Raw genomic sequence first — 13270 nt, 5'->3', positions numbered from 1 at the left:
CATAATTGAATTGAAAGTTTTAATCCCCAACATTAATAATAATATAGAGTCTGATTATTTTATATTTTAACAAGATTTTTTTATTTTTTAATAATTTAAAGCTTTTACAGTAAATAATTATCTTATATTGATTGTAAAATTGCAATTAAATGTTATTTTCAATAATTCTTTTGTACATATCAAATACTATAAAAAAAAAATTATATTTGAATAAACTTGTTTCATAGATTTTCTTTGAATATAAACATTTTTTATCAGTTTCTTTAAGAATAATGATTTTTTTGACGCCCCTCCCCCCTTTGACACCCTCTTAACGTGGCATGTGTTAGAACCATAGATTTGTTTCCTCGGAATACACAACTGCACATATTTATGGGGATGTACATTTGTGTATCTCGAGGGAAAAACATTTTATGGTTTTAACCCATACCACGTCAGGGGGCATGTGTCAGAGGAGGCATCAGAAAATCATGACTCTTTCTTTAAATATATTAGTGTTGAATAAACTTGTTTCATAGATTTTCTTTGAATATAAACATTTTTTACCAGTTTCTTTAATAACAATGATTTTTTGACCCCCTCCCTTTGACACACCCCCTGATGTGGCATGTGTTAGAACCATAGAGTCGTTTCCTTGGGATACACAACTGCACTTATTTATAGGGATGTACAGTTGTGTATCCCAAGGGAAAAAACATTCTATGGTTCTAGCCTATACCACGTTAGGAGGCATCAGAAAATCACGACTCTTTCGTTAAATATATTAGTGTTGTATATTTGAGTTTATTTTTAAATACTCCTATCATGTTTATATGATTAATATTTAATACAAAGTTTAAAAAAAAAAAAATTAACATGAGCCGTATTCCTTGTAAGATATATCTTGGTTTGAGGTGTACGTTTCATCTACTTCTACATTTCTTTGTTGCATATCAATGTGTTTTTATTGAATCTTGTCTGTTGGAGGGATGGTCAGAAACCTCACATGCCTTTGTTTTACTTCTAGGAGGATAACTTGGGGGTATACAAGTAACTTAGCTTCGATTCTGTATGAGACCCAGAACCTGACATTCGTTTTCTTGTGTGCAACAGCATTATAGATAGTGGGGCCATTCTTCTACAATTCTTTAATGGTGACTTAATGGAAATAACTCTTTAACTCTTAAGAGTTTTATTTGGCAATCATTCAGGGAGGGCAATACACATAAACCCAATAAAGTTTTGAAAGAAATTTGAGAAAATATTGGGGATTATAGGAACATTATTTATTTATCTATTCGGTTTCTTCCCAAAATCTTATTAATTTCCACCTCTTTGAAGGATGAAGAAGATGAACTCTTGAGGTTGAAAGTTGGTTTCTTCATGATTTTCTTTCGAAAACAGCCATTTTCAACATATTTTCTACCCTTTTTTTAACCTTAAGAGTCTATATGTGATGGTTAGGCAAATAAAATAAAATAAAAACATCTGTCCAATTTCTGGGGCTCGGCTCAGCCTACAAATGTTCTTTTATAAGGAAAAAAGTTGCATGGACCTAAGGATCATGTAGAGCGTGGACCGAGCCTCTGATTTGGGCTAGATAGGTGGTCCTTATTACCCATCTCTATTTTTAGTAGAGAGTGGACTGAGCCACTTATTTGAGTCATGTGGACTGTCACATAGGTCCAAATTATACATCAGCCCAACAGATTCTTATCGATTTTGGTTCTAGGTATAAGATCTTTGGAATCTGAATTAACCCAACAAATACCCGATATCCATCAAGTACTCGTTTGGTACTCATTAAGATAAATATTTATTTTTTAATGAGAAAAAAAGAAGAGAAACATCTTATAAAATAGACTATTATTTATGAATGTTATAAGTTAACTTGTAATTTCTCAATTGAAAGTTAAGATAAACAATGAATTCTTCAAGCAAATCAAACTTTTGAGAATAAAATCATCGAAAATTATAATACGAATCATTTATTAGTTTTTGAAATTTTATAATGCGGAAAATGATTGGATGTTCACATAAAGAAAAGGTAAAAATTAAACACTCCACATTTTCTATATATTGATTTTAGTTCAAGTCAAGTTATTTTAAGATATATCTTTGTTAAAATTTAACTAAAATACTATTTTTTTTTTTATAAATGTTATAAATAATATAAATCTAACTATCGGATACCAATTGGGTACCCAAATAAGATCCGATTCTTATCAGGTCCTTAAGATAGCTACCCAGAACCAAACCCAAATCTTACTAATTCGATTTCGGGTACATCTGGTAATTGGGTAACCATTAACACGCTTAATCATTGACATTAAAAATATAACTATACCCAAGGGAAGATTATGTATTAAGTAACTAAATTACTAATAAACAATTGGGATGCTCTAATTCATGAAAAAAATATGAAATCTCATCCGGAAAAATATAAAATCCAACGGTTAAATGTTATTTTTGCATTTGCAGTTTGTTTGTGCCTTTTTTAGGAAGATAATCATGACTATTATGATAAATATTTCAGTTATATTTTCCCTCATCTTACATCTGCGACTTTTTTGTTCGATCATTTTATCAAGGGTTTTTTAAATAAAATAATTTCTTCTTGGCCCTCACACTTATATCTATTTACAAAATGGGTGGATTGTGTTTTCTTTAAGAGTCCTGATTTTCTGACTCGAAAATTTTCACTCTCTTTGTACTTAGTTGATGTGACAAGAGCACAAAACACAAGGAAAGGATCAACAGTTCTGTGCCCTTGCCACATCAGCCAAGTACAGATGGAGTGAAAATTTTCAAGTCAAAAAATCATTAGAGTTTCTTTAAATTATGTTGAATAAAAGACAATCTAAAATTTTCCACGTGGGATGTGGTTTTCGTATTCCAAGGAGTTGATAATTATCCATATTTTCCACTCTTTTCTAATGGGCCAACTAGTGTGAAGTAATATTTTATAAAAAATAATGCTCGAATGACTACGTTTCACACTATCCTAACATGGAAATGCACACAATAATTCAATTCAGATTATAATAATGAATCGAGTCGTGATAATATGACTTGCCAGGTGGCATACTCAAATGACTCCATGACGTGACAAGTTCAGGTGTCGTAGATTTGTAAATCTCAAGATACATTATTGCACTTCTCAATGAAAAAGTGTATCTCGAGGGCATCGTGTTTCCCGAGTTGTACAAATCTATGATACCTAAACTTATCCACGTCAGAGAGTCATTTGAGTATGCCACCTGGCGAGTCATATTATCACGACTCTAACGGATATTTTTTATTGAACTTTCTTGTTCTTTTTTATAAAAAAAAATGAAAAAAAACAACAATCAACTTCAATCTGGTCCATCAACTCAAGAGAGTCAAGGAGTTGATAGATGATCTTGTGATTGGGACGTACATACTGAAATTGTGGGTCCCTTACAGAACTTTAAAAAAAAAAAAACATTGAAGAGGAGATGGGATACACGTTTTGACAGGTGGAGCCTATGAGTCTAATTAATCCGTCCATATTATTTGTGGATTTCTATAGTATTGAGCAGAGATGTCACGTGGGAACATGTTAATTTTAGATGGAATCTTTAGGTTTTAAAAAACTCAAATAGTGTCCGTAGTTGAAGAACATGTTGGGTCTGTTTGGAAGCTAAGAATTGGGCATAAAAGTTGGCAACTCCCAAAAGTTGCTACATCCGTATGTGTATGGAGCGCTCAATTTCATTTCAAGTTGGGCTTAGAGTGATCTCAAGATTGTACCTCATGTCGAACATCATGACGTGAAAGTATGTAGGAGTCATAGATGCTTTTAGACTCATATCTCGATGAAAAGCATTTATGCTTCCTACACACTTTCACCTCTATGTGTGATACGAGATATAATATTGAGGACACTTCAACATTATTCATTTCAAAATGATATAAATCTCCAACTCTCCCTAACTTTTTCTTTTTTCTTTTTAAGGAAATAAGAATTGATAATTCATCCTCGAGTCTGATATCAATATAAGAAAATAAATGATAATGATGTTGTCTGACTATATTTGGATATATTGATAAAAACTCTAAATATCATTTATATCCTCCAAATAATCATGTTAGTAAATCGTATAGCTACAACTTTGATAGTCTAATGGAGGTCTTCATTTTGGTTATGTGGGTTGTCACGTTGATCCAAATGACACCTCTACCCTCTCTAGACTTCATGGCTTAGATTAGGTGTGATTTTGTTTTTAAAAGGTCTAAATTTAAAAAACATGGATGGTCATTAAACTCCCAAATTAAAAATTTAAATCAAATGTGAAAAAAAAAAAAACTCTTCAAAAAAAAGTTCATAGTATATCATTGTGGCACCCGATCAAGTTTTTGGATACAACATGTTTGATCCATATAGACCTAGAGTCGTATTGGAGTGACCTCAAGATTGCACCTCATATCGCACATCTTGAGATGAAATTGTGCAAAAACATAAATGCTTTTTAACTCGTATGTGATGAAAAGTTTCTATGACCCTACACACTTTCACGTCAGGATGTCTGATATGAGATACAATCTTGAGTTCACTTCAGAATAATTCATAGATGAATAATTATTTTCTGATGCCCCCCTCTACCCCAATCACAAAACCATAGATCATTTGCCTCAGGATACTCTGAACCATAAATCTTTTTCTTATGTATCCCGAGGCAAATGCCCATATCTTAGAAGGGGGCTGATCATCACGACTCTTAATCCCAATTTTGGCCTAGCATGACTTATAAATAGTCCGGAACACTTGTAGTCTGGTCCATGACTCATAAATAGACCTGAATACTTGTAGTTTGGGGCGAGCTAAGATTCCATGGTCTATAGAAAAACATAGGTAAAGCATCTTAGAGTAAAGAGTTGGTGGGTTGGACTAGGTGTCGTTTAACCCGAAACCCGACCCCAACCAATTCTTTTTAGAGTATTATTGTCGAGGTGAAGTGTCGAAGCAGTTGATATTAAAGGTTGGGCGCTCTCTACCTTTTTATTTATTTATTTATTTTTTTGTTTTTGGAAGTATTCAAAGCTGTAAAAAAAAATAAAAATAAAAATCACGCGTCCGGTCTGCTTATATTCTCCGGCCAAATTTAACTGAAGTGCGTGATAGATTGACAGCTGGCACTCGCATGTGGGCCCACATGGGCATAACGTGAAACTATTCATTTTACAGCTTTTCTATTAAATTGTTATAGACGTTGGAGTTTAATCTCTACACCAAAAAAGACAACTCATTTGGACCGTCGATCCATAATACTGGCTACCATTTGGTGGACCTACAGGTCAAAGGTTCAAGCTTCTTCCATAAGTTTTTTGAGGCTTTTACAGTAATAAAAACAAAACAAGGGTGATTTTGTTAACGCGGGCCTAAAGGCACAAATTAAAGTGCAATAAATACACCTTAAGAGGAAGCATAGAAGGGTATTTTAGTAAAAATATTTTTTTTTTTACTAAAATCGTATTTATTGCACTTTCACATGTGCCCTTAAACAAAGGCTAAAAAGGTTAGGGCAATTTGGAGATAGGGTTGTAAATAAAAAAACCTTGGTGACTACCCATAAAAAATCTTGGTAGTCGCGCACTGCTTCACATAGTGGGGTATATCCTGAATGCGGAGCGTAGGGACTAGTCTGGTGCGCGCAAGCTCGCCCGGATACCCTTCGTTATCAAAAAAAAAAAAAAAATAGGGTTGTCAATGAATTGGGTATGGATTGAATTTAATTGATCTACGATCGATCTGTTAAAGGATTAGACGACGAATGGAATTTTGCTGGATCTCAGAAATTATCATTTAATCTAAAGAATAGCATTCAATCCAAATTTGATTAAATATAAGTTGGTAAAGGCATGTAGAATGTTGAATGTTGATCTCATGACTTAGGTTCAAATCTCATTAAATCCACTTTCACCTTGACAACTAACTGTTTTACTTAGCTTAAGAAAAGAAAAAGAAAAAACTTCGATCAAATATGATTGACATATTTAATGTTAAGGAACTGAGAGTGTTTAGGCAAGGTAAAATTAAATTTACTAACGTTGACACCTCTACTTTTACTTATTACACCCCAATTTCTTAAATTAATTATCACACCCCAATTAAAGATTATTTCACACTCTTAAGACATTACAAAGTTTTGGCTCAAATTATTACTTAACATTATAATGCCCGTTCAAACAATTTCAATAGTTGTTTAAAATATGATTAGGCTCATATAAAATCTAAAAAATAGAAATCCAACAAAATAAAATAAAAATAAAATTGAGAGAACTTTTATTGGCAATCCAACTTTTACTTATTTTTAATTGGGGTGTAATAAGTAAGAGTTGGTGTGCCAATAACAACTCTCAAAGTTAATCATTATAATAATAAAAATTCTTAGAAATCTTATACTAAATCTTTAGGTTTCGATGGTTTAAGGAAACACAGACGTCAAACAAGATGTATTTTTAATAAAAATTAAGAACTTTGTTAGTAATAGTAGAGGATGAAAATGAGAGATCAGCTCATTTTTCGATTTGTCTCTCATTGAATACTAAGGTCAAGGGATATATCTTCAATATATTTAACAAAACCTAGTGAAGGGTATGCATCCATTCTTTTACTCTGTTGAGCAGCAAAAGTTTTCTCTCCAACAGCTTTCAATTCGATGCACACGTGTGAGAGTTAGAGAGCCATATTAAATTTGCTGACGATACATTGGTACAGCTTTCAATTCGATCACCTCTCTCCTGAGAAATTTCGAGAAATATCAGACACAGAGAGAGAGATGTTCTGTCATTTTTTTTTTCCAATCTCTTTCTTGAATTATTACTTTATTTTGTAGTTGAAGACAAGAGTTTCAGATTAGGGTGAATCTGTTCTCGAGAAAGAAATTAACTGTAGCTGTTCTCTCTTTCTCTGATCTTCGCATGTCTGAATGCCAAGTTCTGTATTGTAGAATCTGAAAATTTGATTTCTCGATAGATGGAAATGTAGTTCTGTTCTTAGTAGAATAGAGAGAGAGAAGAAGAAGAAGAAGAAACAAAGCTTGATCTTGAGCTCCATTTGAACTCTCTTCTCTCTCTCTCTAGAAATATTGAAATTGCTGATCTGGAAATATTGGATCTAGCTGAGAAAGCTTTTGATAAGCCCGAGAAACATAGAAAATATATTCTTCTCTGCAACTTCTGAGTTCAGATCACGTGAAGGCAACGCTATTTGTTTTCTCTAAATGATAGCGTATAAGAAATTCGAGAAACTAAAGGCAGGATCTTTAGTTTCTTCTCTTCGTTTGATGAGTTTGAAGCTTTTTGGGCTAAATGTTGCGTGAGATCTAGGGTTTAAGCTGTTGAGTAGAAGAAAAGGTGTGGAAAAAAGGATCGAAATTGAAATCAGTGGGGTTTCTTTTAGGGTTTAAGATTTTCACTGACAGCGATGTTTTACTGTATTTCTGGTTTGATGGATTAAAGAAAACAGAGGAAGTAAAGATTGAAGTAATTGAAAGTTGAAAAAGTGGTAGATCTGATGGAATTAATCCAGGAAGGGATTGACATCGAAAAGACGGAGAGAGAAAGAGAGGGAAAATTTTGAAGATCTGAAGATTTCGAAGTCTTTCTTAGTGTTTTTATACAAAAAGATTTCTAACTTTACTGCATTTTTTTTTATGGAATCGCTCGTTTCAAGTTCAAATTCTAGTTTCTTTTTGTTAATTTTTTCAATTCTTTCTTTACTATCTATTCTTCTTCCTCTCGCAAGATCAAGCGACGCTGAAGCTCTTCTCTCTCTCAAATCCTTGATCGATCCTTCAAACACTCTTCCATGGGGACATGGATCAGATTTCTGTAACTGGCAAGGAATCAAAGAATGCTCGAGTGGAAGAGTTACAAAGCTCGTTCTGGAACATCTAAACCTAAGCGGAACCCTAGACGAGAACAGCTTAAACAAGCTTGATCAACTCCGCGTGTTGAGCTTCAAAGAAAACTCGATTTCTGGCCAAATCCCTAATCTTTCAGGTCTCTACAATCTAAAGTCGCTTTTCCTCAACAATAACCGACTCTCCGGCGACTTTCCGATCTCCATTTCAGTCCTTCACCGCTTAAAAGTAGTCATATTGTCCGGAAACCAAATCTCGGGTCAGATTCCGACATCTCTTCTCAATCTCCGACGTTTATACATTCTTTTTTTACAAGACAACCGATTCATCGGAGACATCCCACCGTTCAACCAATCGAGTCTCAGATTCTTCAATGTATCAAACAATCGACTTTCCGGTCAGATTCCATTAACTCCGGCACTAATCCGATTCAATTCCTCCGCGTTTTCTAATAATCTAAATCTCTGCGGAGATCAGATTCAAAATCCATGTAATCGAAGCATCACTGCGTTACCTCCTTCGATCACAGCAGAATCTCCAATCGCAATTGCCTCAAAATCGAAATCAAAATCTTCGAAACAAAAAAAAAGGATTCTTATAATCGCTGGAAGCGCTTTTGGATTCGTTCTTCTGTTAATCTGTATTTGTCTCTTATGGAAGAGGGTTTGTAAGAAAAGAAAGAAGAAGGGATCGTCATCACGTTATCGGTCACGTGAGATAAGAAGCAAAGAAGAAGGAGAGGGATCTAATATTAGAGGTGGTGGAGGAGGTAATAGTAATAATGGGGGAAAAGAAGAGAGGTTTTCGTGGGAAAGAGAGGGATTGGGGAGTTTGGTGTTCTGCGGAGCAGGGGATCAACAAATGAATTACAGTTTGGAGGATTTGTTGAAGGCTTCAGCAGAGACATTGGGGAGGGGTACAATGGGAAGTACGTATAAAGCAGTGATGGAGTCTGGGTTTATAGTTACAGTGAAGAGGTTGAAGGAGTGTAGGTATCCAACTTTGGAGGAGTTCAGGAGACAAATGGAGGTGTTGGGGAGACTCAGAAACCCTAATTTGGTTCCAATTAGGGCTTATTTCCAAGCCAAGGAAGAACGTCTCCTCGTTTACGATTACTTCCCTAACGGCAGTTTGTTCTCCCTCGTTCACGGTAACTGTTTAATTATGCTCTCTTATTATTATTATTTTAAAACTTTTCTATTAATTTTGAAGACGAAAGGTCGAGAGTCTTTTTTTTTTTTTTTTTCTTCTAAAAATTGAAGATGAGGGTATTTTGGTCATTTTAGGTTGTATGCAGTAGAAGACTATGGCCAAGGGGGATATCTCGAAATATTTTACTATATCTCAAAATATCCTCTGTAGACGACCATACATCGGAAATGCCACGTGGCACACTAATGTCCCATAATACCCTTTTGTAGATTTTCATAAGAAGTCTGATGGGTAATTTATGATCGTTTTATTTTATTATTTTCTATGATTCCTGAACCTGATTTCTTTATACACGTGGACTGGTCAATTGAGGAACTCATTAAAATCTACGGTGAAAAATCGACAAATCATTTAAGATTTATGGTGCGGTGTGTATTTAGCCTTCTTCATGTTTATTCATTTATTATAGTACTAAACCCTTCGCCATAATAAATCCAGACCGTTGTCGTTCTTTAAGATTTGCCGATTTGACTAGACACGTCAACTGTGTATTTTTTTTTTTTTGACTCTTCGACTAAAATTTTCAGGTTGTGGTTCCCACGACATTTATTTACGTGCCACGTTGCTATTTTTTAGCCACTATCTGAAATCTAAAACTCAAAACCCTCAAACGAAGTTTGAAGTACTCCAAATAACCAACGGCTGAGATGGCAGAGTATTCCCTAAGGATTCAATTCAAAACATGTACTGATCCGTAGAAGTCCTTTCTGTATGCACGTTCTTTGATTCTCTCTCAAGCAGAATGGGATGTCTCCGTCATTTGGAAAGTTTGTAGGGGTAAAATTAGAATAATGATTTCGGACCCCCCCCCCCCCCCCTCTTTTATTCCCACGCATACGCCATACTCTCCTGACCTGACATGTGTTAGAACCATCGATTTTTTGCAGTTGTGTATCCCGAGAAAAAATATGTTCTAGCACATGCCACGTCCGAAGATTATGGGAAAGTATGACAGAGGGTGGAGTCAGAAAATCACGGACTCGTAAAACTATCATTGTAGTCTGTTGACTGGTCAAGCTTTCTAAAGATGGTCAAATCTTTCGGTCGAGTCAAAATGACATTTACTGAGCAAGTTATCGATGCAACCCGCCAAGAAAGAACAGTTCTGTGTTTGTTTCTTGTCTATAGTTGGTTGGACGCTCGTTCCTTTCACTGTGATGGTAAATTTAACGCCGTTAGTTAACGGCCCAGTTGTACAAAAGCACCGTTAATGTTGATAGATAGGTACTAGGTGGGTCCTGATGTACAAAATCGATAATAGATAGAGTAGGTTGTCGTGTCTAGTTAGGTGAGAATTCAGATCCGAATCTCTCCAGCCTTTGCTTTCGGTAGCCCCCGAAGAGACTTTGGAGGAAAAAGTGAGTTGTGAGACTAGTTTAGCGTTCAAGGCCAGGTAATTAATGGGCTGAGTTTAGGAATTAAATGTTTAAGCCCATTATTGGTTGGGTTGGGTTTGGACTAATTTAAATATGTAAGACCCATTAACACTTCTCAGTAGAGTTTCTCCCATTGAATCTCCAATTTATTATTTATTATTTATTAATGGTAACTTATCATCATCAAAACCTTTTACCCCACAACTTTGGGTTGGTTGAACAAATCGTGATCTTTCTTTCTTTCATGTTCCAAGTCCAACTTTGGTAATCAAGTTAGGTAATATGTTTTTTTTTTTCCTTCCCTGTGAACCTTTTAGGTTTGGGTAATAGATTGGTGGATGTGGACTTTTTCTAGACCAAGAAATATTCTTCTAGAATTAGGTTGTCCGTGGATCGGATCATTCATGTAAATTAATTTGATTCAATCTTGTTACTTTTAGGGTCTGGGTCAGGATTTGGGATCCATTTGTAAGGACAAAATCCAATTTTTCATCAGTTCACGTCTGGATCAACCACGTCCCGATCTAATAGTATTTGATCCAAGAACATGTGAGAAAATATACAACAACAGTAACAAAGTTTTATCCCAAAAGATTTGGGGTTGATTAAATGAATATTGTCCAAAACCTAGTCTTTTCTTGTTGTGAATGAATTCGTATATACTTTCACCATGCATACATACATGTGTGTCTGTGTGTTGATATTGTGATGCATGCGCTGGTATATGGTTATAGTTATGTTACATACTCAAGTCTAGTGGCACTAATTTCTAGCAAGTTTGCAAATAATTGGCCTATTAGAGGAAAATGTATTTCACAGTCAAACGTTTCTAAGATTTGGTAAAATTCATGTGTTTACTTGCTTATTATGTATGTAAATTAATGATTTTTATCCTAAGGAAACTTTTAACTATAGAACGTACAAAATCATCAAACGAAAACTTTAAAAAAAATTATTTGCCTCTTTTTTGTTTTTTTCAAATAAAAAAATTGATGAATTTTTAGTCTAGGCTGAATTTCTGACCATGATCTGCATTAAGGCTGCTAAGTGGTAAAACATTAACTTACTGGGTTGTCATTGCTGTTCTCTGTATTTACTTCATTTTATCTTATTTTTGGTTTTACTCTCTTTCAAAATGAGAGAAAGATTTGTGACAAAAAGGAGTGAATCCAACCCTCTCAACCCATTCTCTGATTTCGCCACGTTCAGTAACTAATTGTGCCCATTTCCCAGATACATACAATGCAATAAAAGCTATCTGTTGTTTGGCTTGCAGTGGGAGTTTAAAACACCTTAATCCATGGAAAACACACACCTTTCATGGTACCCTACTTGATCCTGTGAAACTCTTGTAGGGATGAACATATTCTTTAAGACTGATCAAGCCCTTAATTTAGTGTCGTGGTGATCTTGTATGAAACAGCACATATTTGAGAAACCCATGTATAGAACTTTTAATTTTATTTTATTTTAAAGATTTGTTTGTTAAAGCAGTTACTTATGAAACATATTTTCTTTTTTATCTTAATATGCTTTTAACCATTGGAACTCCCTTTTCAGGAACAAAAACTTCAGGAGCTGGGAAGCCTCTTCATTGGACATCCTGCTTAAAAATAGCAGAGGACCTTGCAACAGGTTTAGTTTACCTCCATCAGAACCCAGAACTAACCCACGGGAACTTGAAATCCTCGAATGTTCTATTAGGTTCAGATTTCGAATCTTGCCTCACTGACTACGGCTTAACCCAATTCCGAGACCCTAATTCAATTGAAGAACCCAGTGCTTCTTCAGTCTTTTACAGAGCTCCTGAATGTCGAGACACCCGTAAACCACCTACGCAACAATCTGACGTTTACAGCTTTGGTGTTCTCCTATTAGAGCTCCTCACAGGGAAGACACCATTCCAAGACCTCGTTCAAGAACACGGGGCAGATATTCCTCGGTGGGTACGGTCAGTTCGGGAAGAGGAAACGGAGTCTGGGGAGGAACCCACTTCTGGAAATGAGGCATCAGAGGAGAAGCTTAATGCACTTTTGAATATTGCGATGGCTTGTGTGTCGATTGTGCCAGAGAACCGGCCGGTAATGAGGGAAGTTTTGAGAATGATAAGGGAAGTGAGGGCAGAGGCTCAGATTTCTTCGAACAGTAGTGATCATTCGCCTGGGAGGTGGTCTGATACCATTCAGAGCTTGCCCAGAGAGGAGCATTTGAGTATTTGAGAGGCTAATGGGGAATTGGTGTGGATTAGACTTCTTGTTTTTGAATTTTTACTTTTATTTTTATTTTTTGCTTCTTTAAGTTTGAATTTGGATTCTTCAACTAGCCGTTGTAGAGTGTGATGGTGTAAAGCTTTTTATTGGTAAAAGTAGATTGGATTATTCACTCGAAACTTTTTCTTTCTTATTGGAATCATATAAGGTACTCAACATGCACATGGTGGCTAGAGAAATGGGCACAATTGGTCCCGGCAGCATTGACACTAGCATCTTAAGATTGAATTTCTGACTTCTATTGCCACTCTAGCTTTTGTTAATGCCATCCCAATTCACATGTAAATCACCAGAGAATAAGCACATCTTGGTGTGGCATTGACAAAAGTTGGTGTGGCAATAGAAGCCCTCTAAATTTTTGAGATGCTTCCCATTCTTTCTTCTTTCAAACTAGATTGAGGAGCGAACCCACTTTATCGAATTTACAAGGTGAAGGAGCGAAGGTGTTGCTTTAGATAGAAATGATCGGAAGACAAGATTCCTTCATCCAAATCCAAATCTAGGAGTGAGCCCACTTTATCGAATTTACTAGGTGAAGGAGCGA

The 13270-nt window shown here is 35.3% G+C and overlaps 1 protein-coding gene across 1 annotated transcript; it reads left to right on the top strand.

Moving 5' to 3' along the window:
* Positions 1–6752: 6752 nt before the first annotated feature.
* LOC147397917 (inactive leucine-rich repeat receptor-like serine/threonine-protein kinase At1g60630) lies at positions 6753–12845 on the top strand. Its single transcript, XM_086446994.1, has 2 exons — positions 6753–9018; positions 12017–12845. The coding sequence occupies exons 1-2, from the start codon at positions 7659–7661 to the stop codon at positions 12673–12675; spliced, it is 2019 nt and encodes a 672-aa protein (XP_086303120.1). The 5' UTR covers positions 6753–7658; the 3' UTR covers positions 12676–12845.
* Positions 12846–13270: the final 425 nt, after the last annotated feature.

Source organism: Akebia trifoliata, chromosome 7 (genome assembly GCF_017979445.1).
Source record: "Akebia trifoliata isolate Shusen 1 chromosome 7, ASM1797944v1, whole genome shotgun sequence".
Taxonomy (NCBI): domain Eukaryota; kingdom Viridiplantae; phylum Streptophyta; class Magnoliopsida; order Ranunculales; family Lardizabalaceae; genus Akebia; species Akebia trifoliata.
Note: the sequence above shows the minus strand (reverse complement) of the source record. Positions and strands in the feature narration are given on the sequence as shown.

What these genes read in the sequence shown, in the direction of transcription:
- LOC147397917 (XM_086446994.1), top strand. Translation starts at nt 7,659, where the DNA reads ATGGAATCGCTCGTTTCAAGTTCAAATTCTAGTTTCTTTTTGTTAATT. An exon ending in TTTGTTCTCCCTCGTTCACG is followed by an intron (nt 9,019 to 12,016) that starts GTAACTGTTTAA and finishes CTCCCTTTTCAG; the next exon opens with GAACAAAAACTTCAGGAGCT.